Source organism: Accipiter gentilis, unplaced genomic scaffold (genome assembly GCF_929443795.1).
Source record: "Accipiter gentilis unplaced genomic scaffold, bAccGen1.1, whole genome shotgun sequence".
NCBI lineage: Eukaryota > Metazoa > Chordata > Aves > Accipitriformes > Accipitridae > Astur > Astur gentilis.
This window is the reverse complement of record NW_026061070.1, coordinates 525,674-551,999: the sequence shown is the minus strand read 5'-3', so window position 1 is coordinate 551,999 and position 26,326 is coordinate 525,674. Positions and strand designations below refer to the sequence as shown.

Below are 26,326 nucleotides of genomic sequence, written 5' to 3'. Positions count from 1 at the left end.
TGGACCCTCAGCCCTCTGAAAGCTAAGTTGAGGGACCAGGCTGAGAGGAAGGGACAAAGCTGGGAATAGCAGGGAGGAGTTTTAAAGTTAGCGCAGGAGAGAGGGCTGTCCCAAAGCAGTCGCCTTTGCGCAGGAGAAGGGAGCGGGTTGCTTTTCAGCACGAGACCCGTGTGTGCCGGGCAGGGCAGTTCCAGCCCGTGTCCGCGGTGGCATGTAGTTTGTGTAGTCTGTCTTGTGCGCTTAGACCTTCCTCGGGTCTCGATGTCCTTGTCGCGCTTTGCGCCAGAGGAGCGAGGCATGCGCTTCGGGTGCTGTCCCTAGGGTTTTGAATGCTCTTACTCATTGGCCCGGTGCCAATCGGGTGCTTCTTTTCTTGCGCTCGGAGCTCTAAAGCATGGATTGGTCTTGGCGGGTTCCGGTCAGTGCTCTATGGCAGCATTTTTTCAGCCTGCATCGGCAGCTCTGCTCTCTAGCCGTCCGTTTTCTCGGAGTGGGACTTCTTCCCCGCATCCTGACATCCTTAGGTCTCGACGCCAGGCTTCTGGCGCATCTGTCGTCTGGGTTTTGACAGTGCTGTCTTGTAACGGGCCGCTCCGTTTGACTCCTCTGGGTCTGCTGTGGAGCCTCCTGGCCGCGCGGTTGCGGCCCCGTAGGTCATCTTGCCCGACGGCGCCTCCCGTCCGGGGGTCATTCTTCTTGCTGAGAGTTTTCTCTCTCGTTGAATCACCTCGTTGGTGGCGTTCCACGTGGTGACGTTCTGCACACGGTGTGCTTGGCTTGGAGCTGCTCTGCCTGGGGGGGTGTGGAGTCAGGGGTAGGTGGAACAGCGATAAGAGTCTACGGGTGAAACGTTGATGTGCCTAGACCGTTTAGGCGAGGGTTGTACAGTCATCTCGGCTCGAGTAGCCATCAGCGGCCTGCGCGGACAGCCGTGCCGATAGTGTTTCACGGAGACAATTGGAGCCGTGTGGCAGGGGTTGCTGAGGGGCAGTGAAGCGGATTTGAGTCTCTAAGGTGTTAAGACTTGCACGTGATGGGCTCCAAGTTTGGCCCTGGGTTTTTTTGGTTGGTGGGGTGTAGGGTTTAGGGTTACTCCGTGCGGGGCCCGGATGATAGAACACCAGTATGATGATCAAAGTCGCCCCTTTATTGAGCTTAGCTGATCATTCTTACACAACTCTCTAAGTTGTTTAGAAGCTTTGATTGGCTGCTGCACGCAAGCATGTGGTGTCCACGCGCACAAGCGTAAGCGGTGATTGGTTACATCGATACTGTCCACGCGTAGAAACATAAGATACAGTTAGTTATACTCGCTCTGTACACGTGCATACACACAGGATATAATTGGCTATGTTAGAGCATGCAAAACTTGTCTTAGTCCAACTGGTCGAGATAAGCCCCTGAATTGAGGTCGGTTGTGCCAAGTTCCCTTTATCGTGGAATGTGCACCTGTGTTTTTCTAATTGGGATCTTTCTTCTTCTATCTTCTTGTTTGTTCTGTTCAGAGCCTTCAAAGGTGTCTGGAACTCTCTTGCGACCATGAGCTACTTTCAGGGCCAGTAACGAAGTTCCATATAATTGAACCCTACAGTGGGCAGGGGGGTGTGTGTGTTGGGTTTTTGTGTTGTTTTTTTGTTTGTTTTTTGGTTGTGTGTTGTTTGTTTTTGTTTGTTTGTTTTTAAAATGACAGGCTGTAGCTGCATTCCAGATGGTCTTTGTAGATGGAATCAAGACCTCTGGAGTTGTGAAGCTCTTGCTCTGCATCCAGGTGACTCATTCAATATGTTTGGGGTTTTTTTTTTTCAGATGTGGAGGGACAGGATGTGTCCCACAGAGCGATGGGGGAAGGCAGCAGAGCACTGTAAGGAGTTGAGTCCGTGGGTGGACTCTGAAGGAAGATGCATCCGGTGGCTCTATGAGACTGCTTTGCTTTGCTGTGTTTTGCAGTTTTCTTGCATTGTATTGGTCTGTATTTGCCTTTGCCCTGTGGTGTTTTGTTGTGTATTTTTATCGACTGTCATGTGAGACTGTCTCGCGTTGCCTGGCCCTGCATTGTGTTTTGTATTGCAGTGCTCTGTACTTGTATGGATTGCCACCTGAGACTGCCTTGCCTTCTATGGTTCTGTATTGGTTTTGTATTGTTTTGGTCTGTACTTGTATTGACTGTCACGTGAGAGTCTCTTGCATTGGCCCTGTTCTGTTTTGTCTGGTATGGCAAGGCTCTGAGTTGTTTTGCCTTGACTGAGGTAAGAGTACTGCCTTGTATGGCATTACATTTGCATGTGAATTACATGGCTCTATGTTTGTGTGTGTCTTGTATGGCATTGTAGAGGCAGCGTAGAAGGTTTAATGACTTCGGGCTCTTTGCATGCAGAGTTGAGGGGATCGCAATTGGACTGTGAACTAGCATTGAGTAAGGCAGGAACTGGGCAATGGTGTTCATCTTGTTTATGCAGATGCTTTGTGGCAAGTCTCTAGAAATGGTCAAGGCCTTGAGGTCTAAGTAGCAGCGTGATGGGTCTTGGAGCGATCGGTAACTTTGGGACAGCTCTGTGTTTGTGATGCTCTGTTTTTTTCAAGTGTCATGGAGGACACTGGCTGTGAGGATGTGTTATTTTTGGAATAGGTGGGAAGCAGGGTAGGGGAGTGGTGGAGGACTTCTCTCTCGAGGATGAAGTGTCTGTTGACAAGCTTTGTGTGTTGTTTTTGCAGGTGATGACAGGGCACGAGAGGTGCTTGAAAGAACCTTGCGTTTAGGTGACATGGCGCTACGGAGGTTGGACTGTGACACGTGGCACTGTGAAAGCTAATTATCGGGTTGAAAATGCACGGATGGTGGAGATGATGGTGCGTGTTGAAATGTTGGTGTAACGGAAGGGCAGTTTGTGGGGAGGTTGGTTGGAAGGAGGTTGGGCTGGGGCCTGGGTTTTTGCAGGTAGGGTGCTTTTTTGAGGCCCCTGCTGCTGCAGACGGGGTGACGGCCTCTTGAGGCCTGTGGACGGTATGATGGATGAGTTGAGAGTGAGGGCTGGCGTTCATGTGATCTGAACGAGTGGTGTGTTGTGAATGTCTCTAACCTTGTAGGGTTCTGTGGTTAAGCCTTTTTGGTTTTTTTTTTCCTTTCAGGTTGGATGTAGAGTTGAGATGTTTTTCAGGGAATTAGGAAAAAAACCCCAAACTTAGAATAAAAAACCCCAGCTGGGATATGGGTTGGTTTTTGGTGTGTCCTCCCCTGCCCCATTTATTTTTCCTTTTCCCTGGTCCCAGCTGCTCCATGAGGCAATGTTGATTGCCAATGTTTGGACTGGGGTCTGCCTCGGGCCTGGGTTTTCAAAGGCAGGGCGATTTTTTTGTTTTTGTTTTTGTTTTTTTTTTTTTTTTTTCCCAAGGCTCCCGGGAACGGTGTTCCTGTGGAGCGCTCCCCTGGAACCTGGTAATTGCCAGTCAGCACAGAGAGATATGTTGTTCGGTGGATGGTCTTTGGAAGACAGTTGAGGATTTTGTGGGGGGAGTTGGACTAGATGGCCAGCATGGAGTAGGCCAGGGTTGTGAAGTGCGTGAGTGTAACTGTATTTGTCTGTGGTGGGTTTGTAAAATATTTGGTTGCTCTTTGTAGCTTGTGATGTAATGATATTTTTCAATTTCTGGTTTTGTGTCGAGGTGTGGAAGTGGACGGTCTGTCAAGATGATTGGAGGTCACTCGTTTGGTGCCTGGGAACAGGGATCATGGCGGTAATGTCACCTCAGGGAGTAAAACTTCTGGATGTGCAGCGATGTATGTAATGGGAGCGAGGAATGTGGAAAAGACCACTCCGTAGAGCATTGCAGGTACTAAATAGTGGCATTTCTTCTTCAGGTAATGCTAAATTTTTGGAGTTTACATGTATTTGTAAAAATAGTGATTAAAAGAGGACTAAATCTAATAGTGTCAAATATTTGACGAGTGAGGCCATAAGTCTTTTCTATATATTGTAGAAAAAGTACATTGTAGAATTGGATTGAAATACTGACATAGCTGAATCTATGTGGAATGAGTAATGGACCAAATGAAGCGCTAAAAATAAAATGTAAAAAAGACAGGTAATTATGTGTCCTTGTGGGAATTACAGTACTAATGGCAATCACAAAGGGAAGCGTAGAGGGAAGCATGGGCGTTTAGTGCCCATAGGTAAACTTAGCTGTTGAAGTAAGTGAAAGTGTCTGTTGGAATTAGGCATCCAAGGGCGAGTTGTAGATACCTTGAGGTAAATGTAGCTGCTGCTGGGTTAATGGAAAGGGGGTGCATTCCTTCCTCTAGTGATTGCAGAACTTTGAAATTGGAGCTGTAGGTAGAGAACCGTGAAATGGGCTCGGGCGTGGTGCGGCGCCGAAATGGGCTCGGGCGCATGTGTTACTTTTCCTAAAGGGGCTGAGGTACTGTGTAACTCTGAAATGGGCTTGATGAGTGGATAACATGTGTGTAATATGTGAGGGTTTTTTTTATTCTGTTGTCCTTCTCTTTCCCTGACCCTTTGTGGTGCTCTCTACTCTTTTCATTCATGTCTTCTCTCTCTCCAACCTCCTGTGCTTTTCATAGTCTCTCTCTATCTCTTGTCATTATTATCATCTGACGCTCTGTGTTACTTTCTGTCCCATCGTATCATGTTGTATGTTTCTCCTGCTTTTTTCTTCATCTGTCCAGATCCCTGTCCCTTGTTTCTTCTATTGCTGTCCCTCTGCCTTGCTTCCTCTTGCCATCTTTTCTGTATTTCTCTCTGTTCCCTTCCCTCTTCCATCCTTTCTAACTGTATCCCCCTCTCCAGCTAGCTGTCCCTTCTCTTTTCTCTCTTCCTCCATGTCTCTCTCACAGCCTATCAATGACAGTTGTTTTTTCCTCCAGTGCTGTCCTGCTCTGTCCCTTGTTTCTCACTCTCGTTCTGTCATGCTCCCTGTGTCTTTTTGGAACTCCTCCATCTCTGTCCTGTAGCCTATCACTATTTTTTTCTTCTGCCATCCCTTTGTCCTTCTTTCAGTCTTTGTGTCTCTCTCCCTTTGTTCTCCCTCCCTTCTTTTTTTGCCTTTCTTGCTACATCTCTGTTCTGTACCACAAAAGCACGGAGGGTGTTTAGTAACAGAGAAGAAGGATATAGGCAAGGACAAAGGAAATTAATGGCTGTTATTCGGGAAGAAAGGGGAAGAGGGCCTAGACGAGACTTGCCCCGACTGGGCAAGGATCAATGCGCTTTGTGTAAGAAATTCAGTCATTGGTAGAGGGAATGCCCAGGGAACGAGGAGCATCAGAGGGCTCAAACAGGAAGAACAGTAGCCTCTGTGAAGGGAGACTGACGAGAACCTGGGGAATCTACCCTAGCGGATCCACTGGTTATAATTAAGCTAGGGAAAACAGAACAAGAGGTAGAATTTTTGGTAGATACAGGAGCAACATACTCGGTTTTGAATCAGGCTTTGATGCCCCGGGGAATGATTATGTCACGGTGAAAGGAGCGACTGGCCAAAGTGAAAAGGCATAGTTTTGTAAACTTTTAGAATATAAATTAGGAAAACAGTGGGGCATTCATAAATTTTTATATATGCCAAACTCCCCAAAGGCCCTTTTGGGAAGGGACTTGTTGGAACCATTGGGAGCAAAAATTGTATTCAAGAAGGGAGAAATTACTCTGGAGGTAAAAGATCAGCAAAATATTCAAATATTGAGCCTAACCTTAACCAGTCTCCCCCTAGAAGGAATCATTAATGAGGACATCTTAAAGCAAGTGTACCCGGGGGTATGGGCTCCCGATGCACCTGGAAGAGCGAAAAGTGCTCCACCTGTTGAAGTTAGGATCAAGGAAGGCCAAAAGCTGGTAAGAATTAAACAATATCCCCTAAAGAAGAAAGACAGAGAAGGAATCCGGCCGGTGATAGAAAAATTTTTGCAGTTGGGACTATTAAAAGAGTGTGAGTCTGAATTCAATCCCCCTATATTACCTGTTCGGAAGCCCGATGGGTCATATTGGGTGGTCCAAGACTTATGGGCGGTGAATAAGATAACTGAAGATCTTTACCCGGTAGCGGCGAACCCATAGACCCTGTTAACCGTACTAACACCTGAATTGACTTGGTTTAGTGTTTTAGATTTGAAGGATGCTTTCGTTTGCCTCCCTCTCCATGAAGCCAGGCAAAACTTACTCACATTTGAATGGGAAAAGCCCAAGAGCGGTCGAAAGACCCAGCTCACTTGGACGGCCTTGCCACAAGGATTTAAGAATAGGCCTACCGTTTTTGGCAATCGGTTTGCGAAAGACTTGGAATCCTGGGAAACCCCGTCTGAGGAGGGGAAGCTGTTGCAGTATGTGGATGATATCCCGATCGCCACCAAAACAGAGAAAGATTGTACGACGTGGGCGGCGAGTCTGTTGAATTTCCTGGGACTTCAGGGGTACTGGGTATCCAAGCAAAAGGCACAGGTAATGCAAGGCAAAGTGAATTATTTGGGCTATGAAATTAGTGCGGGACAAAGACCTTTGGGACAGGCCTGTAAAGAGGCAATATGTCAAACTGGGAGACCTCAGACAGTAGAAGAGTTATGGACTTTTCTGGGAATGACAGGGTGGTGCCGATTGTGGATCTATAATTACGGATTGCTTGTTAAACCACTGTATGCGTTGACAGCCACTAAGCAGAAACACCTTGAGTGGAATAAGGAGACCGAACGAGCCTTTGAGCTACCGAAAAAGGCTTTGATGTCGGCCCTGGCCTTAGGACTCCCAGATGCGAGTAAGCTGTTTCTTCTTTACTCCCATGAGAAGCAGGGCATTGCTCTGGGAATATTAGCACAAAACCTGGGCCCGTATCGATGGGCAGTTGCCTACCTCTCTAAGCAGTTAGACACGACTGCAAAAGGTTGGCCTGGATGCCTGCGGGCAGTTGCGGCTGTGATACTAAATACACAGGAAGCCCGAAAGTTTACTCTGGGCCAGAAGATGACTGTTCTGGTGTCTCACGCAGTATCAGCAGTACCGGAAGCAAAAGGCGGACACTGGCTCTCTCCACAAAGATTCCTGAGATATCAAGCTATATTGGTAGCGCGGGATGACGTGGAGATTGTAGTCGCTAACATTGTCAACCCAGCTTCTTTTCTCAGCAGGAACACAGGAGAACCGGTACATCGTGACCGTTTGGAAACCATCGAAGCAACGTACGCCAGTTGCCCAGACGTGAAAGACGGCCCCATGGAAAACGGGGAAACTCGCTTCACAGACGGAAGCAGTTACGTCCTAAACAGTAATCGACACGCGGGATACGCCGTCACTGCCAGCCAAGAGGTAATAGAATCGGGGGCTTTGCCCAGGAACACCTCCGCACAGAAGGCAGAAATAATTGCTCTAACCCGCGCCCTGGAATTGGCCCAGGGCAAAGTTGTGAACATTTATACAGACTCAAAATATGCCTTTGGATTTGTACACGCACGTGGAGCAATTTGGAAGGAGAGAGGACTAGTGAGTTCTCAAGGGAAAAATATCAAACACGCAGAAGAAATTCTGAAGTTACTGGAAGCTGTCCAGCTCCCTAAGAAAGTAGCAATTATGCATATTAAGGCACACCAGAAAGCGAGCTCAGATTTGGAAAAAGGGAACGAGCTGGCGGACAGAGAGGCAAAACAAGTGGCCAAAACACAGGTAAAAACAGAAGGGGCCTTAATTCCTGATAGGTGGATTTCCCTAGAAGGTAAGCCAGAATACACTAAGGAAGATCAGAAGCTCATTACAGGTTTAGAAGGGTCATATAATGAAGAGGGGTGGGCTCATACCCCACAGGGAAAGCTAATCGTTCCCTCTTGCTTATTATGGCATTTGATAGGGGAGGAACATAGGAAAAGACATTGGGGAACAGAAGCCCTGTATAATCATCTGATAGGAGAAATTGTGGCTAGGAATTTATACGCCACGGTGAGGCAGTGTGATCGCACAACAGTGTGATCTTTGCCTCCAGACTAATCCTAAGAGCACCCCCAAGCTGGAAATGGGCCAGACTGGAAAAGGCAATGGGCCTGGACAACAATGGCAAATTGCTAATGTTTATTCATTACTAAAACACACCCACTTGTGATTTGCAGCTATGCATGTTCCGTAGCTTTCTCATGGGAACTTCTTCAAAAGTTACTTATGAAGTTATGCCAAGGTCACACTGTCCCTGTTTTTCTCCTGATATCAGCAAAGCCAGCTATTTTCGGCCAAGGCCTAGTCTTGCTGCTCAAACTGACATTCTTTCACACAGAACTCTGCTCGCACAGCTTTTCTATAGACCCATGTCCTTTCTCATGAAGCCAATTTCCAACAATTCCCCCTTTTTCTTTTTGTGCGAGTAGAGCTTGGTGTGTCAGCTTTGAGACTCCTTTTATCATGCACCCATACGGAATTCTAACTATTACACAGATTAATATCAATATACCCAACCATCATAAGGCTTCCTTAATCAATGACATTACCCATAGTGTTATCCCGCCGAATATTGATTGTAACATTCCATCAAACCAACTAGTTTCTTGCTGGATCTTTGTGTATGTTTCTTCAGCCAATCTATTTGTTTGTATATAGATTGAGGTAAAATTTTAACACCTGCTGTATTGCCCTTTGCAAAGATCTGTGAACACAATTAATTAAACACAGTAAAAACAACATTATACCTAATAAAATACATAAGCACACAAAAAGAGGTTTGATTAATAGCTTTAGCTAGTGGCACCCAAACATTCTTACTGTCCCATGGTGTTAACCGATGTGGATCAATCACCGGTGTCACTGTCATGCTGCTTACTACAGTCAGTGTGTTCCATATCAATCTCAGCATAAGGTTTCAAATTTATGGGTAAATCAGGAACGTATCTGCCAGACATGGATGATGTGATGGGGTTTTTTTGTTGTGGTTTTTTTTGTTTTTTTTTTGTTTTTTTTTTTTTTTTTTGTCCAATTGCTGCCAAGGCTTGCCATCCCGGTGCACTTAGTTGTCTTGTAGAAGTTAAGGTACCGCTGCCCCACAATAAATCCAGCAGCGGCTGTAAGTCTGTATTTGTAATACCACAACAAGGTTGAATCCACTGTAGGTCTCCGTTTAAATCTTTCTCCCTCTTTTTGTTTTTGAGCAATCCAGGCTTGCTTAATAACTTGGGATGCCATTTTCCTTAATAAGCTGAACAAGGTAAAACTATTACAATAGCTAAAATCACAGTAACTACAATAATGCCCATAATTCTTTGAGCCAACCCATTACCCCTAATGACCCAGACCATGAGGAAAATGAACCATCTATACATTCTTGTGCCATCTTGCTCCACGAACTCAGCCCAGCAATCGGTAGGTGCCAGCTTTCCGTGGGCGTCCCCACAGAGGCAACGATGGCCTCACTGTACACCAGCCCGATGCTCTTTGGAAAATCCCAGTATTTATACATTTGCAGAGGAACGGGTTTTAGCACACGTGGCCAGCGGGTGCCAAAAGTCCGCCTCGGTTGCAATCTATGACGCATGCGCTCGCTGGCCAGGCGCGCTGCACGAGTCATAGCCATCTTGTCTATTGGTTCATGGGCTTTACGATACAGTTGCGACGCACAGAGAATCTTGACCTGTTATGTTAGCCAAGGTGACCTATACATTAGTTTTTGGCTGAGGTAGTATTCATATTGCCACATCATCTATGATGCTCCAGATGATGATGGTCATGCAAATCGAACAGGAGTCCATCGTGGGCCTGTATCTGTGGAAACACAATCAACCTCGTTCCCAGGTTATTAATGGAAATAGACCTTACCCCTAATTTTGGCTTTAACTAACTTTTACCCCACACTGTCTTCCCGTAATCACACTATGTTTAATCAAATTATGCTTTACACACTTTTTACCTAAAGCAGGTTCTATATACAATAAGGCACGCTGTTCTGAAAACCTCTCTGAAGGACTCCGTGTCCACTAGTAATACTCTATTAGTTAGAATCTGTCAGATCAGTGGCTCCAGCACCCGCCGGTGCCGTGCCAGTCGCCATTGGAACAATTCCGGGTCCAGCATCAGTGCGAAGCCATGGCTTGTCCCACTTAGCCAGGATCTCCCAGTAAGTTTTACTTCTGCTGATCTGCACCATTTCCTGGATTCTGGGTCCTTATACATTACCATGATTCCTGTACTTTGTTGCGTCCTTTCTGCCTGTAAAAGAACATGATGCACTACCATTGGTGGGTCTTTGTGATCACCTGTCAATCTAAGATAATTTAGCACAAATAAGGCTTTGGCCAATCGTTCCTCTGGGAGTAAGCCCTGGGTTCCCCCCTTTTGTTTTTGCAGCATGTTCTTTTAGGGTTTGGTTGGCCCATTCGACAATAGCCTGTCCTGTGGGAAGATGTGGAATACCGGTACCGTGGTGAATTCCCCACAAATTACAAAATCGAGCAAATCGTGTAGAACCATAGGCTGGGCCGTTGTCCATCTTAATTTCTTGAGGCACACCCAGTACTGCAAAAGAAGCGTGAAGATGTCATTCAATATGTAAGGCCTTTTCTCCAGTTCGTGCCGTGGCCCACATGGCAGCAGGATAGGTATCAATACACACATGCACAGAACGCTTTGCACCAAACCACATGACATGGGTGAAATCCATTTGCCACAACTGCAATGGCAAAAGACCTCGTCGGTTAACCCCACAGCCCAAGCCGAGCCCTTCCTTTTGACAATCGGGGCATGCTTTAACGATACCTTGGGCATCAGTAAGTGGTAAGTCAAATTGCTTTGCTAACATCCTAGCGGGTTGGTGCAAGAACGCATGCGATTGCCGTGCTTTGTTGAAAACGATTCCCTGGAGGAGGCTCCCGTGGCGCTGCAACCAATTGGTCAGCTCTGTCATTTCCCGTTTCTCATCTGCACAGTGTTCTCATACCCAAGAGTTCTACCAGAGGGGTCATATTGCCATTAGTGATACCGCAAAGATTCCGCACCCACTGGATATCTCCCACAAGCTTCTGGACATCATGTAACATTGAAATTTCTCATGTTATTTGAACCTTCTGAGGTTTAACATTTGCTAGCATTTATGTGCCACCCCAAATACTTCCAAGGTGCTGCCTTTTGCACCTTTTCAGGAGTGATTATTACTCCGCGATGGCTTAAGATGTCCTGCAATTGAGTTAAAATCTCATCCTGTGGCAAGTTACTGAGGTAACTGCTTTCTTACAGGCTCTGATGCCCAGGCCACATACACCTGACGCATCGTGGGGGAATTGCGCATTCATTGCGGTAACACGACCCAATGGTATCTCTTATAGGGTTCTGCCTTGTTAATCGATGGTACCGAAAAGGCGAACCGTTCAGCGCCATCTGGGTGCAATCTTTTAGATTTATAATTAACAAATCCCATTCTTCTGGAAGCATAACTGGAGATGGCAAACCTGGCTGCAGGGCTCCCATACTGTGCATCACCACATTCACAGCTCTGAGATCATGTAACAGTCTCCGCTTCCCACTTTTCTTGGGAATGGTAAATATTGATGTATTCCATGGACTAGTAGAAGGAACAACTTGTCCCGCTCTCAACTGGTCCTCAACTAACCCTTGTATTTTTAGTAGCCTTTCAGAATTTAGCAGCTACTGATCAATCCAAACAGGTTCATCTGTTTTCCAGTTAATTTTCAGAATCGGCTACCCCTCAGTGACCGCTCCTAAAAAGGATGCGTCACTAACATTGCCTTCATTTGGCTCAATAAATCATGGCCTACGAGGCCAAACAATTCAGTTGGGGTAGTCATGACATACGGACACGTCGTAATGTGTTCACCATCGGGGAACACAAATGTAATTGGTAGCTGACTTACTAAGGTGGCTTGTGTGCCCCCTATCCCTGCAATACCAAAGTTTGGATTGATCGATGGCCATGATGGAGGCCAAATGCATTGTGAAATAATCATAACATCAGCACCTGTATTGATTGTCATCGGTTTCTTGACAACAACTCCATCGGGCCCTTCCAATTGCACTACCTTTTCTGGTTTACCTCTTGTTGTGTCCATGGCAAAGTATACCTGCGGTTTCCCTGGGGAGCCGAATCCACCATCTCCACGTTGTACTTCACCTGGGTTCGGAACACACGACCTGAATGGAACTAATTGTGCTATTCTGGTACCTTTAGGAATAGAAACAGGAGGGATTAAAACATGAATCATAATTTTCACAGTCCCACAATAATCTGCATCAATAAGCCCTGGGAGCACCAGAATTCCTTCTAGAGCTGTTGAAGATTGCCCCATTAAAAATGCACTAAGTCCAAACCCCAATGGTCCCTTTATGTTGACTGCGGTTTCCACATCCACTCTGGAGCTTCCTGCGGTGGCGGATCTGGTGGTTGCGAGGCTGCCTGAGGGCTGGCAGCTCAAGCCCCTTGCATTCGTGTCGCCGCGCGAGGGGCCTTCGCAGTCGGTGTAAAGTTTCCCTTCTTCCTGTATTCTTGGTGGTATGGTTATCTTTCTTACACTTGTTGCAGCACTTAGTGTTAACAGTACCTGTACATTTGCTCCTAATGTGTCCACGTTTGCCACAGTTAGAACACTTGACCAAGGGCGTCTTACTGGCCTTGTGTTTCTTTGTAGCTCCTTGGAGAGCTGTGGCAGCATAGGCTACTTTCTGTGAGTCCACTGATCGATCCGTGTATTCTATCATATCAACGATGTCTGCATTTTTCGGCAAATTACACAATGCTTTGCGTGTCTTTTCAGTAGCATTTTCAAAAGCGAGTATTTTGAACATGTTTTCTTTCATGCCCTCGTTCATGTCAGGGTGGTCATAAATTGTATTCTCCTGTTTCACCTGGGTAAAAGCATGGCTGTACATATTGTCTGGTACGGTAAGAAAAGCTTGATACGCCAAGATCTGTGATAGATGATGAACCTCAGTGACACATTGTAACTGAGCGTTCCCTGATGCGAAGGGTCCAGCACCCATCGGCATCTGCATGGTTACTCCCCATAGGGGATCTGTTTGTTGTCGTGATGTTGCTTGTTCCCTATCACAGAGCTTCTCCCACTGCCAGAAAAACACTAACATTCGGGCGGGTGTCAAAATCAACTGTGCTAGCTGTTTAATATCTCGAGGTATCAGCGTATCAGCAGAAAAAATGAATTGCAGTATTTGGTGAGTTAACGCAGATTTGATTCCGTACTGACTCACAGCATTCCTTAATTTCTCAATGACCTTCCAGTCAAACACCTCCCATTTTTTCTGTCCATTTGATGCAATAACTGGGAATGCTTAGAGCATAGTCCCTTCTATAATGGCATCTGTTATTACACCCCTCCAATGTCTCTGCCTTTCTTCTGCAGCGGCTATTACAGGCGGCTCCGCGTCTGTCATGGGTGCGGTTGGTTTCCCCGTCTCTTTTCCCCATTTCCTTTAACAATTCTAACATTGTCTCTTTTTGTTCTATTATTAGAGTAGCCAAGTCCTTGTTTGCATTATTTGAATCAGGGTGTATGCTAGGTATAATTTGTTCATGTTGAACGGTGGTATCTGAGGGCTGGTTTTTCGTAGGCAGATTTTTACTCACTCCCTGATTCTGTAGGGTTTCCTTTAATCGTACGGTTAGGGAGGCTTGGGAACTGTCGGATGGCTGATTAATATCGGCAGTCCCAGGGAGTGGAGCAGAAGTCAAGGGCACGAGAGTAGGCGAACAAGCTCCAAAAAGTCTCTCTCGCTGCATTATGTTTTTCTCCCCGCTTTTCCCTTTCGCTTGCGGTTGGAGAGAGAGAGCAGCAAAAGCAGACGCAGACGCTTTACGATCTGCTTTCATTTCTTACAGAGTTGTCTTAATCAATTTCCATAAAGTTACAAGATCTTTAACTTCTTTAGACCCGTCACTAATTTCATCCCATAGGGAGGTTCCAATAGCATTCCAGGTACTAAGCTCAAAAGCTGTACCCACACTAATTGAAAGGTTTCTGTCCTTGCTTCATTAGTTTTTTAGCTGATTTATCATCATCAGTTACCATATCCCATAATACGTCTCCTAATCTACGCCATTCACTCTCCTTAAATAATAAATCCGGATTCTTAAAGCATCCCTTAACGCGACCAACCCCGAAATTTGCTTAATGCAGTTTACTCCCCGCTTTTCTAAAAAGCACTGTAATAATTTTAGGGCTACCTCTTGATCCATTGCCGGCCAGCTTCTTGATACCTTGATTAAGGCACCTCGGTTAAAAAGTCTTTGCAGCCTTTTTCCAGTAGCCCTCACTGACGGCGAACCCCTTTTGGATGGTCCAGGCACGAGAGTTAACACACCAACCAAGACGATCAGCGTTCGGTTAATCTTTTGCCCCCCGGTCGCTGCTACCGGTGCTTCTCAGTGTCCGTCGCTCCAATTCCCCTTTCTTCGGTCCCCGTTCGGGCGCCATTTGTTGGAGCGGCGGAGGAATGCACATAAGTCGACCCAATATGAGTGATAGAAGTGATTCAACTTTATTTGCACGGATAGCTCATATTTATACAGTTTGCGATAATTATGCCTACTAGTCCTAATATGATTGGTACATTGCTAATGTTTATTCATTACTAAAACACACCCACTTGTGGTTGGCAGCTACGCGTGTTCAGTAACTTTCTCATGAGAACTTCTTCAAAAGTTACTTGTGAAGTTATGCCAAGGTCATACCGTCCCTGTCTTTCTCCTGATAACAGCGAGACCAGCTGTTGTTTTTCTCCCAATATCAGTAAAGCCAGCTATTTTCAGCCAAGGCCTAGTCTTGTTGCTCAAACTGACATTCTTTCACACAGAATTCTGCTCTGTGTGAACTTTTCCACAGGCCCATGTCCTTTTTCAGCAAGCCACTTCCCAACAAAAGGTATTCCTAGAAAAAGTTTCCCGTTTATAAAGCAGGAGTTTGTTGGGGCTGAATTACAGTTCCTTTGTAACTGAATTGGGTCAATATTCCGAAAAAGGGGAATATGTTTATTTTTGAAACAGGTCAATACTGCATGTGTTGTGCTGGCAAGGAGGAGGCTTCTTAAATGTAGAACTTGTTAAATTTAAAAGCACACCTCCACTCTCCATAGTATTGCTTCTATGTTAATTCAGGGTTAAGATATTCGTTCACTTCAGTTTCTGTGAATCTGTTAGGGCAGCGTGCTCTAAGGTGATGGGAGGGAGCAGGGGGAAGAAGGGGAGGAGGAAAAGCAAAATATCTGGAACCTGCTCTTCCATGACTCCTGCAAACTGTAATGTTATTTTTTTTTCCCAAGCCTGAAAACTGTACTTGGCAGTGGGATTGTGGCTATCTTGTTAATATTCTTCCTTCCTTTCTTGTTTTGGCCTCTCCAGGAAGCGATTCGAGTAATCCTTGGAAATCTTGATGATTTACATGCATTTTCTACAGACCACTATCTTTCTGTGTACCCTTTCTTTCCTACTTGTAAAAGAAAAGGTCCAATGACTTGTATCTGTTGGGCATTGCTTAATTTGACATTCCTGCCTAGTAGTGCGCAGATCTTTAGCTGGAGTACGACTCCTCTGAGCTTCGCAGTTTTACATTAGCTGAAGATCCTCCTCAGTTGTTGCCTTCACCAGAGAACTGATGTATGTAAAAAGAATGTTTTGCAGTGTTTTCAGATGGCCACCCCTGCGTTCCAAATCTGATTTAGCCAGAGAAAACGAACGTGCATATATAAAGTCCCAGGAAGCCCACGTAATGCGATTGCAAGGAAAGCTAGTGCGTTGTTTCAAAAGGTTAATAAAATGTAAAGCGCAGCAGCGTTGGCCCTCTAGTAGAGAAGACCGCAGTAGTTTTCTTGTAAGGTACATTAGGATTAAGTATTGTAGTTGCTGTAGTGTAAAGGGTTACGGAGAAGTTACTCTCCTGAGGCTGTTGTTGCAGAGAAAAGTAAGTTAGTGGAAGGAGAAGCCTTTTCAGTCCTAAGGTGCGTCAGTTTGTGAATCGGATCAGGCCCTTCGGCATCATCTCCTCCCGTGATTCCGAGTGCCCAGGAGTAATGAACACCCGCGTGTTTCCGCCTCCAAGGCATCCCCTTCCAGTCTCGGCAGACTGCGTTATTGCCACCCCTGGTCCTAGCAGGCAAGAACGAGATCATCCTCTTTCTCTGTCAGAAGCTGGTAGGTATGAGAGCAACTTATTCCTGTTGCTGCCAGGAAGAGAAAGTAGCCCAGAGCATCGTCAGACAGGAGGCACCCAAACAAAGGAAGCCTCGTTGTTTGCTTCGCTAAAGCGCAGCCAGTTTTGCCTGCGTGCTTGAGGAGGGTTTGATTCACGAGCTTGTATTTCTGGAACTGGGAAGTCCATCCACCTGCTCAGGCAGCACCGGGCCCTGCGGAGAACTGCAAGCTCAGAGGCCTGGCGTGATGAGTTGTCCTGCAGTCTGTGTGTCGGGCTCCTCGCTGTAGCATACCTCTTAGTTAATCGCCAGCTGTGGGAGTCCTTGAAGCCAAACTCAAACGAACAATTTCATCCCTTAAAGGAACTGACTGTGTCATCTAGGCAAATCTTGGGCTTCATCTCTGGTCCTCAGGATGCAAATGGAGTAAAAGTATTCATGTTACCTGTTTCTTCCTGAGGTCAGAGGCACGTAAGGAGGCTGCTGCCTGGCGTCACCCATTCGTGCATGCATGAGCTCCTAGGTGTGCGAACTGCACCCCCAGGAAGGAACGTCTGTAACTGTGGCGTTTGTCATGTCAATTATCTTTTGTTCTCCCATTTTGAGGAGGACTGTGAAGTGAATGTAATGACGCTAGTCCTGTGAATCCTAGTCCTTTTCAGGTTTAAAAATAATTTTTAAAAGAATTACTTTTTAGTTAGGAAAGCTGATGAGGTTTTCTTCACAGGGTTGGGAGAGCCTGGCATGTTGTTTTTTGCGGGAAGATGTGAGGACTGAAGCCAGATGCAGTTAAGGAAACACAGTGCTATGAATGCAAGCAACTGATGGGAGAGTGTCACCTGGATGAGTGTTTCTTGTAATGTGTTACTAGCGTATGGTGTCTCCTCACATCTCATTTCTCCGCTGTGTAGTTCGATGTGTCACTTGTTCAGCTGCTGCTGCTCATTAAATATAAATCTCCATTGGCAGGAGCAGTTACAGGGTCGTGGATCTTGGACCAAGATCCTCAAAACCCCCTAGCTATGCGAGGTTTCCCTGCCGCACGTGCACTGCCTTTGTGTCCTGACGCTCTGTTTCTCCAGGAATGTCAGTATTTGCGTGGGGAGTTTCAAGGACCTGCCTGTGGACGCGACGGCCCCTACACCCCTGATGTATTCTTCTGGTGCTGCATCCTCTTCTTCGCCACCTTTGCCCTGTCAAGCTTCTTGAAGACGTTTAAAACCAGCCTCTACTTTCCAACCAGAGTAAGTAGAAGGAGGTGGCCAGTGTCCATCTCCGCACTCGTTTCCCAAAATGGCTTTCCTGGAGCACTAAGCAGTATTTGCCCTGCCTTGGTCAAGCTGGGAAATGTTGGCCTTGCAGGCCAAGCTCTCCAAGAGCTTGGATGTCCCACACTCATTTCCATGAGTGCAAAATCATCGTAGCGTTTCCCACCTGCCTCGTGACCTGCCCCAGATTGAAGATTTTTGGGGTTTGATTTTTTTTTTATTTTTTTTCTTCTCCTCAGGTAGTAGGAAGTCAGGTTTCCCAAAGTTTTGGGGGTTGGGGTTTTCGGTTTGTTTTTTTTCCCCTACCTTCTGCGCATTATGTGCTCGAGTGGAAAGTAGATTCGAATGAGAAGCTTCCTTTTGAGGACTAAAGGATGCCTCAGTGCCTTGTTGCCATTGTAGCTGTGAGTGTAGCTGTAGTGGCAGACATGTGTTTTCTTATTTTTAATATTATTATTATTATCTTTAGATTTTGACTTAAACCAACCCTTGTTGGCCTAGTTAAGCTTTTTTTTATTGTCTGACCCCAGATCTCACAGGGACAAACACAGCAGCAGTATCTAAGCAAGGGATCAGGCTGCATGTGCTCAGAGGGGTGGTGGGATTTGGTTAAGCAGCCTTAATGTTGTGGATGTCTGCAACTCTTGCATCTCACGTTACGGCCCTGTTTGCCATGCCCCTCTCACCTCTGGTTTCTCGCCCCAGGTACGGTCCACAGTGAGCGACTTTGCTGTTTTCCTCACCATCGTCATCATGGTGCTCCTTGACTTTGTGGTTGGGATCCCATTGCCGAAGCTCCAGGTCCCCCATGCGTTCAAGGTAACGGGGTGTTTTGGCACGTGGGGGTGCCACAAGGTGATGCCGGGGCAGGGCAGGGCTGAGTCTGGAGGAGATGCTGGTGGTGTGACCATCTCCTCTTCCACCTCCAAGTGCCTTGCTTCCTCCTGGAAACGAGAAGATGGCCCCAAAACTAGATACCTACAGGGGAAGTATCTAGAGCTGCTTGCAAGGAGGAGACTGGCACTGCTGAAGCCCCCGGGAGAGGGGGACATGAAGCCAGGGCTGGGAGGTGCTCTGACGCAAGGAGGGAGGGGAAAATGAAAGCCAGTGGAGTGCCTGGGCTGGGAGACAATGCTGATGTGTGGGCTTTGTTGCAGCCTACCAGAGACGACCGCGGGTGGTTCATCAACCCCATATGACCCAACCCTTGGTGGACGGTGTTGGCTGCGCTCGTCCCAGCTCTGCTCTGCACCATCTTGATATTCATGGACCATCAGATCAGTGCCGTTATTGTGAACAGGAAGGAGCACAAGCTGAAGGTAAGGGCCTGCGAGAGATGACCCCAGCCCCTTCTGGGCTGCAGGTCTGGGGGGAAGCTCTTATTCCCGATGCTTTCTGAAGGCATTGGTTTGGGACAAGGTCAGGCTGCGTGGCAGGATGCTCTCCTGGATTAACGATGAAGCAGGGAGCAAGTGACAGGGCAGTATAGATGAGCAACCTTTTGGAGGAGCAAATTAATCTTGGAGCAATAGAGAAGTGCGTTTTTGTTTTAAAATGGCAGCAGCAGCAGGTGTGGGGAATGAATTGTTTTGATGCGCTGCCAGGGATAACTCAGAGTCACACCTTCCTCGCAAGTGGCAGAATTTTCTTTGTGAGTGAAAAAAATGATTTGGTGCTTTTGGGTTGTGGGTTGGTTTTTTTTTTGGAGAAGTATGTATCGCACAAGCTCTGCATATCCATTGTTTCTGAACTCCTGCCAGATTTTCATGCCAGGTGCTTGTGCAAAGTCTGCATACACCCTTGCTTGTTTCCATTTCTTGTTTTGAATTCTGAAGAAATTGACTTGTGCTCGAGCAGGGTTTGAGTCTGACTTGCGACGTTATCCTTGCTCTTGTGCTATGGGATGCTCTGTTTCTTGTTTTCCTGCCTGCAGAAAGGATGCGGGTACCACCTGGACCTTTTTGTGGTGGCCGTGATGCTCGGGGTGTGCTCTGTGATGGGGCTGCCCTGGTTTGTGGCTGCGACCGTCCTGTCCATCACCCACGTGAATAGCCTCAAAGTAGAGTCTGACTGCTCAGCTCCAGGAGAACAACCCAAGTTGCTGGGGATACGAGAGCAGAGAGTCACTGGCTTGCTGATCTTTGTGCTCATGGGCTGCTCCGTCTTCCTCGCTTCTGTGTTAAAGGTGAGAGGAAAATGCAAACCACCCAACAACCGCGAGCTTGTTGGAGGTTACAGAAAAACACTCCCCTCTCTGCAGGCCTGAGTAGTTAGTTGTGGAGCGGAGGAGGAGGAGGTGGTCCCAACCCTTGGGGCTTGACCCACGGTGGGAATCAGCCTCAGTTAGGCTTTGCAGCCCTTCAGGCCCCTGTTTGGTGTGCTCGAGGTGAGCGAGCAACGCAACTGCTTGAATTTTTGGGTGTCTTTCAGGCCCACCCATGTTTATGGGTTACAGTTGAGCATATTCAGACCAGCACATCTGCTGTCTTTCAAACAGGCAGCCCTTTAGTGGCTGCAATTTGCTCCCCAAATGCCCCGGAGCTAAATGTTCCCAGGAGCTAAACACACTGAGGTCATCCCTGTGGGCTTCCTTGCACGTTCCTCCCACAAAGTAATCTCGTCTCTAGGCTAGGAGGAGGCCTGTGGCCTTTGCCTGTTGCCCCAAGAATAGGCAGAAGTGTTTCTTCTACCGCCAGAGGATGCGGCATAGGGTAGCACGGGTGAAATCACCTATTTTCCTCCAACCTTTCTGGAAAATAGGGTTATTCTGATGAGAGGTAACTCCCAAGTTCAGCCTAAAGCAGAGCCTTAGCTCACTCGTGCGCACAAAATGGCAAAAAAATGGTTAATATCTGACCTATCTCTAAGCCTGAATGGAAGCTGGAAAGCTTCAAGCAATTTTAGGCAGTGCCTGTAGAAGAGGGTGGTAATACTGAAAATGCAATACAGAAAAAGAAACGATTGCATTCTTTCTTTTTCTTTTTGTTCCCCCCCCCCCACAGTTTATACCAATGCCTGTACTTTATGGCGTCTTTCTCTACATGGGTGTGTCGTTGCTCAGAGGAATTCAGGTATGGACTCTTTTACAGCGTGCAGCATGTCGGCTCCCTGGTATTTTGTCTCCGTAGCAGCAGGGAAAAAAGCAGTGGCATGGGAAAAACTTCTCGCAGAGCAAGCAATGAAACTCTTTTGTGTAAGAAAAAGATTGGTGGAGGCACAGGAGGTAGATAGGGCTGGGAGGACCAGGCAAGTTCAGCGCTCTCTGTTGCAGGGTTTAGGGCAGGTCAGTGTTTGGTTACGTGAAAGCGGGGGAATTTGGTGCAAAGGGAAGGCAGTTTCTACCACTGGTGGAAATCCTCGCGGGGGGATTCAGTGGGCCGAGAAATGCTAATAATGGAATGGCATTGGAATAGTTGCCGTTTGGTGGGCAGCTCTCAGGGGCAAGCCGGTTGCTAGATGGAGCGAAGGGAAAATGGGTGCTGCTCCCAGGAGGAATGCAGTGGGATCCAGGATTTCTGACGGCAAGCGAGATGCTGCAAAGTGCCTCCACGTCTCGAGAGGGCCAGCAACTTGCCGCAGTCCCAAGGTGGCAACCTTTCCCTTTTATTTCGCAGTTCTTTGATCGCTTGAAGCTGTTTTGGATGCTGGCGAAACACCAGCCGGATTTCATCTACCTGAGGCACGTGCCCTTGCGAAAGGTGCATTTCTTCACGGCGATCCAGCTGACCTGCCTCGTCCTGCTCTGGACCATCAAGGTGTCCCGTGCCGCCATCATCTTTCCCATGATGGTAAGAGCTGCCGCCACTCGGCAGCGGGGTGTTTGCAGCGTTGGAGTGAGAGGTGGCATCGTCTCTGAGCTCACCGCATCTTCCCTCTTATTCGTGAAGGTTTTGGCTCTCGTCTTTGTCCGGAAAGCGATGGATTTCTGCTTCTCAAAGCGAGAGCTCAGCTCTCTGGATGACCTTATGCCAGAAAGGAAGAAGAAGTTGGACGATGCCAGAAATGAAGCCGGAGAAGAAGAAGAGGTAAGGCTTGCTGTGTCCTCGGGGCTGGACATCTCCGTGTGTCTGTGAGATTGCCTGTTTCTCTTACAGCTTGTCTGGAAACGTTGGGGGAAGATCAGCACTCAATTGAAATAGATCCCAATAGCCTGTAACTTTTGTAACCTTTGTTTCCTCAAGTAGCAGTGAGCTGAACGTTTGAATACAGGTGTAATTTTTAAAACGAGTCGTTTTTCACAAAGGTCATTATCATTATGATGATTATTATTAGATGCTGCTGCGGCTGCTGCTGCTGGCAAGACTTGCTCATAATCGTGTTTTGAACACACAATCCCCCTGCCCCGAAATCTTTGGAGTGAACGGTTTCTCCCCTGCTGCACTAATACCTATAGCTGCCAAGGGGCAGAAGCGGAGGGCAGACTGCTAAGTTTGTGCTGGGCATTCAGCTTATCTCCACTTTGATCAAAGACAGAGAACGTGATTTGTCCCTTTTTTACATCAGGAGTCCAGGAGGGCCATGGAAGCTGCTGCTGCTGCAAGTTCAGTTCAGCTGAACGTGGGGAAGACCAGTGACGTGGATATCCCAAAGCAAAGCAGTGACGGGTAAAGCCCCACCAAGCGCCAGGAACCCCGGCAAGATTAGCTTGAAGGTGTTTGGCAGAGTTTTCTCCACTTGCCTCTTTGTGGGGCATCCCACAGAAACCAGCAGGCAGCTTGGTGGGAAAATCGAATTCGGGGGCAAGGCTGCAGGAGGCAATTGCAGGGCTCTGACCCCAAGCAGAGTGGCTGCAGCACTCATGTTTGACCCCCAAACCTTGCCTCATCAGTGCCTTTACGGTAGCTGGAGATCCTCATACTTACACATGAGGAGTTGCAGGCGTGATCTGTACCAGCAGTGGCTTAGGAACCCGGACCGGGGCTAAGCCCCAGCAAGAGCCTTTGCACAGAGCTGTTGCTCTGCAGCTCCCCGGCTTGCCTCCCAAAACTCCTCATCCAGCAAAACCTCCCACACTTATGCGGAGCTTTGATTCTCGGGGCTCCGCTGTTCCTCTTGCTGATGCTAATGCCCTTGGTGGCATCAGTTCCCATAATCACGGATTGCTATGTAAAATATTTATTGCAGGAGTGATCCTTCTGAGATTGTTATCCTGGATGAAATGTCACAAACGACCATATGGAAGGCTCTCACTTTGAAGACAGAAACCCTTTGAATCCAGGGAGGAAAAAGGTAAAGGATTGCACGTGAACGTGACCGTGCTCCTCTGCAAGCGACGGCGCACACCTACGCTTTTCCCACGCTTTGGCCGGCAAGGCTGAGCAAACGGCCTGTCCCTGGGAACAGGCAGGGAGGACCGTGGCATGCAAACCAGCTCCTCTCTGCTGGGGTGGTCCCCCAAACAGGGCTGAATCAGCAGCAGCTGGCAGGTCTTCCACTGATGATGCTCTCCCTCTTTTTCTCTTCCCTTCGCCTTTCCCCACTCCCGCTTTTCCCGTTTAGGAATCTTGACTTTGAAGGAGAGGAGTGAGAGCGTGACTCGGGGATGTGCCAACGCAGACAGAGGGAGAAAGCGCTTTGTTTCAGTTGGAGGATTCCCATTAAAGCCATGCAGATGTTTTCAGTTATCCTTGGTGTGCTTCAGGCATTCAGTATCTCTAGACCAGCAAGCTGAGGGGAACGTCACAGTCACGGGGAGTTTGGTGGTGTTAAGTCTGTGTGCGTACGTGCGTGTGGGGGTGTGGGTTTGTAGTGGTAGAGGGAATGCTACAGCTTTATCATTCAGTGCTGCTCTTTTAATACCTAATTCCTCCTCTTTTTTTTTCTCTTTTTTTCAAATGTAAACTGGGAATGTCCAAAATAATTTTCTGTTGTATTTGATGCATTCTCCACTTTCTTCTTGATCACGACCGGGTTTTTGGTCTGGTTTGGGGTCCTGGCTTTAATTCGCTCCTACATCTCTTACTGATACAAGAGGGATACCCTCTGCGGCAGGTCAGCATAGAGAGCCTCCGAGCCGTTGGTCTAAGGTGAAAGAAAAGCATTTGCTCCCTGCGCTCCAGTTTTACCTTTCTTGGTTGGTTTGGCAAGTATCACAATAACGTGTGATGAACTGACCATAAACCCCATTCCCCGTCCCCCTGTGCCACTGGGGGGTGGTAGGGAATCCGGGAGTGAATTTGTGCCCAGGAAGAAGGGAGGGGTGGAGGGAAGGTGCTCTGAGATTTGGTTGTATTTCTCATTACCCTGCTCTGGTTGACTTGTAATAAATTGAGTTAATTTTCCCCAAGCGGAGTCTCTTTTGCCAGTGACGGTAATTGGTGAGTGATCTCTCCTGTCCTTATCTCGACCCACAAGCTCTTTGTTATATTTTCTCTCCCCTGTCCAGCTGAGGAGGGGGAGTGATAGAACAGCTTTGGTGGGCACCTGGCATCCAGCCAGGGTCAACCCACCACAGGGGGAAATGATGTACTTAAGAAATTATGTACTTAAGCCACACAAAAAAGGCCACAAAGCTCTTGTGAAACAAGATCCCCTTTGTATGATCAACGCATGCCTTGCTAACAACTGTTCCCCTGGAGAAGAACTAAAAGACTGAGAAGAAGGGAACATCCTACCCCAGGAGGCGCCAAAAAGTTGAACAATTGCTAATAGGCATGAAGTCAGAAACATCTTCGCAAACTGGAGGAAAGGTAAAGAAAGGTGGCAGGGGGAGATCATGACCACCAACTCAATTCCACACCAAAAAGACTTACCCCCCCACTCTCCTTGAGCATGCGCTGTAGAAGAAAAGAACATTGGACCTTTAATTCCAAGCAGGGGAACTTCAACCTGATAGAAACTGTGCGAGATAAGCGACTCCCGGCAATAGTTTTGGGAAGAACTTTGGAAATCGAATATGTATAACTGAACTGTATAGATTGCTTGCCCGTTTAGGCATGAGGGGTGCTAGCGTTGCGGATTACCACCTAGCCCCCATCTTTTCGTAAACATGAACTGGAATAAAATACCTCTGCTCTGTGTTTATATTGGCATTTTGCACGCCGGGTAAACGACCCCACTTTTGGGACAACAGTGGGGCAGGCAAAGCACCGCATCCCGCAGGCCAAGGGGCTCAGGCACCCACGCCGCTGCCAGAGGACTGCCGGCAAGAGGTTTGGCATCTGGCGAGGGGCTGCTGGGCCAGGGTGCCCAGGCACCCACCCCACTCCCCCAGCCGCAGCCACGAGTGCTCTCAGTGCTGGGGCAGAGGCCGTAGCAGCTGCCTGTGCCCAAGCCTGTCCCGAGCGGAGGGAAGACTTTGCTGGCGAGGAGCAATCCAGTGAAGGCATTGCTGAAATTGCTGGGCTTGAAGTTGCTGCCGGGCCAGGAGGGGGCCGAGGGGTCCTTGTGCAGCACGTCCTGCTCCAGGGGCAGCAGCTCTCAGGCCAGCAGCAGTCTGCTGGGGGGGACGCTCAGCAGGGACTCGGGGATGGGGACCCATGATACCGAAAAGCTGGTCGAAGAAACTCTCTAAGAGTTTTAGAAAGTAGGCATTCTTTATTGCAGCGCTGGATGCACGGGGGATAGTTCCACCTAGCATGCGTGCCACAGCTTCAGCACAAACAGGTTCTATGGCGTAACTAATTACATATTAATCAGATTACTATACATAGACATAAAAATTACTGTAACTGAGTATCATAGGACTGCCTACATCTGATCGCACGCAACGGTTCTTCATTTGAGTCGAAGGGCTGCTTTTGCGCCCACCGATCCATTTCAAATTCTGTTGGCTGACCTTCAAGTCTTGTTCGTCATCCTTGTTCTTTGATCTTGGAGATTAACATGGTTCTAGTCATATATGGTCAGTTTCAATATTAATCTTATCTAATGTACAGGAACATCCAGTCATAAGAGCAAAGAACTGTAAAACTTAGGAGTGGGTTACTAACTCTACTAGTTAATTACTTGGCTACACTTCTGTCTATTTTTTCAATCATAGTGTTAGTATAAGATTTCTAATAATTATTTACCAAATCTCCCTTTTACAGTCACCTAGCAGCAAACCAGTTTCCACGGCTGGTACAAAATATTAAAACCAACAAATATTTAGACATACCATACATTCTGTATGGACGTATGCTATCAGCCACTGCCTCACTTTGGTGCCCTCCTCATTCACCTCCAGCAGCTCCGAGAACTGCAGGGTGTAAAGCGTCAGCCACCAGTCATGCGTCAGGTATTTCACCTGAGGGACAGAGGGGGCCACTGCGTCACTGTGAGTCTCCCCAGGCAGGGGCCACCCTAAACCCATCATCCAGGCAGGCTGCAACCCCATCAACCTGAGGTCATGGCAAGGCAATATCCCCCATTCAGGATTTGTGGGAGAAGGTCGCCTGTGCTCCCGGACCATGGCAAGAAGACACAGCTTCCCTGGACATCACACCACCAGTGCTTCCCTGCAGTTTTTTAGTTAAGGCATGATCTCTCCCAGAGCAGCCTAGGGGAACCACGGGCAGAAGAGGCGAACCCAGCCCTGGGCTTGGGGTTTGAGGACTGCTCACCGCTTCCCCAGCCACCCTCCCTGGGTGGAGAACTGCTGCAGCACATTGAAGGCAGAGAGCAGGACCCAGCTCTGCACCACCAACGCTTTGCCGGGACACAGGCAGCCTGAGCAGAGCCTGGACCTCCCCGTACACCTCACCGCAGACAGCCAGAGCACACCCAGACACCCAGGCATCCTCCACGTGGAGGCCACTTCCCACCCCGGCTGGCCAACGCAACGGGCTGCCTACCTTCTTCAAGGACGTCAGCGGTTTGATGCTGACGAAGCCCATCTTGTTCTTCTGGACATGTTTCAGGAGGAAAGCATCCTTGGCCAGGTTCTCGTCAGAGAGGTGGAATTCCACCTGGGACACAACCCTCCTAGCCAGCTGCCGGTCAGGGACAGAGTAGCTGCAGTCC

General features: G+C 47.8%; 2 protein-coding genes across 17 annotated transcripts in view; both read left to right on the top strand.

Moving 5' to 3' along the window:
- The window catches only part of LOC126037369 (electroneutral sodium bicarbonate exchanger 1-like), a 230,242-nt gene extending 207,106 nt beyond the window's left edge, over positions 1 to 23,136 (top strand). Inside the window, exons 8-11 of the mRNA XM_049797673.1 lie at positions 21,271 to 21,408; positions 21,887 to 21,987; positions 22,508 to 22,612; positions 22,883 to 23,136. Coding sequence (XP_049653630.1) covers positions 21,271 to 21,408; positions 21,887 to 21,987; positions 22,508 to 22,595 — 327 coding nt within the window. The 3' untranslated portion in view covers positions 22,596 to 22,612; positions 22,883 to 23,136. The remainder of the gene's footprint in view (positions 1 to 21,270; positions 21,409 to 21,886; positions 21,988 to 22,507; positions 22,613 to 22,882) is intronic.
- The window catches only part of LOC126037370 (electroneutral sodium bicarbonate exchanger 1-like), a 265,741-nt gene that overhangs the window by 134,604 nt on the left and 104,811 nt on the right, over positions 1 to 26,326 (top strand). For 4 of the 16 annotated variants that reach the window (XR_007505653.1, XR_007505659.1, XR_007505660.1 and 1 more), the window contains one exon: positions 3,661 to 3,828. The exons of 1 other annotated variant lie outside the window; for it this stretch is intronic. The gene's annotated coding sequence lies outside the window, so the exon portion shown is untranslated. Of the gene's footprint in view, positions 1 to 2,491; positions 2,848 to 3,660; positions 3,829 to 5,314; positions 5,844 to 6,106; positions 6,447 to 26,326 lie in introns of those variants that run through there. 11 more of the 16 variants (XR_007505649.1, XR_007505652.1, XR_007505651.1 and 8 more) reach the window with 6 other exon arrangements.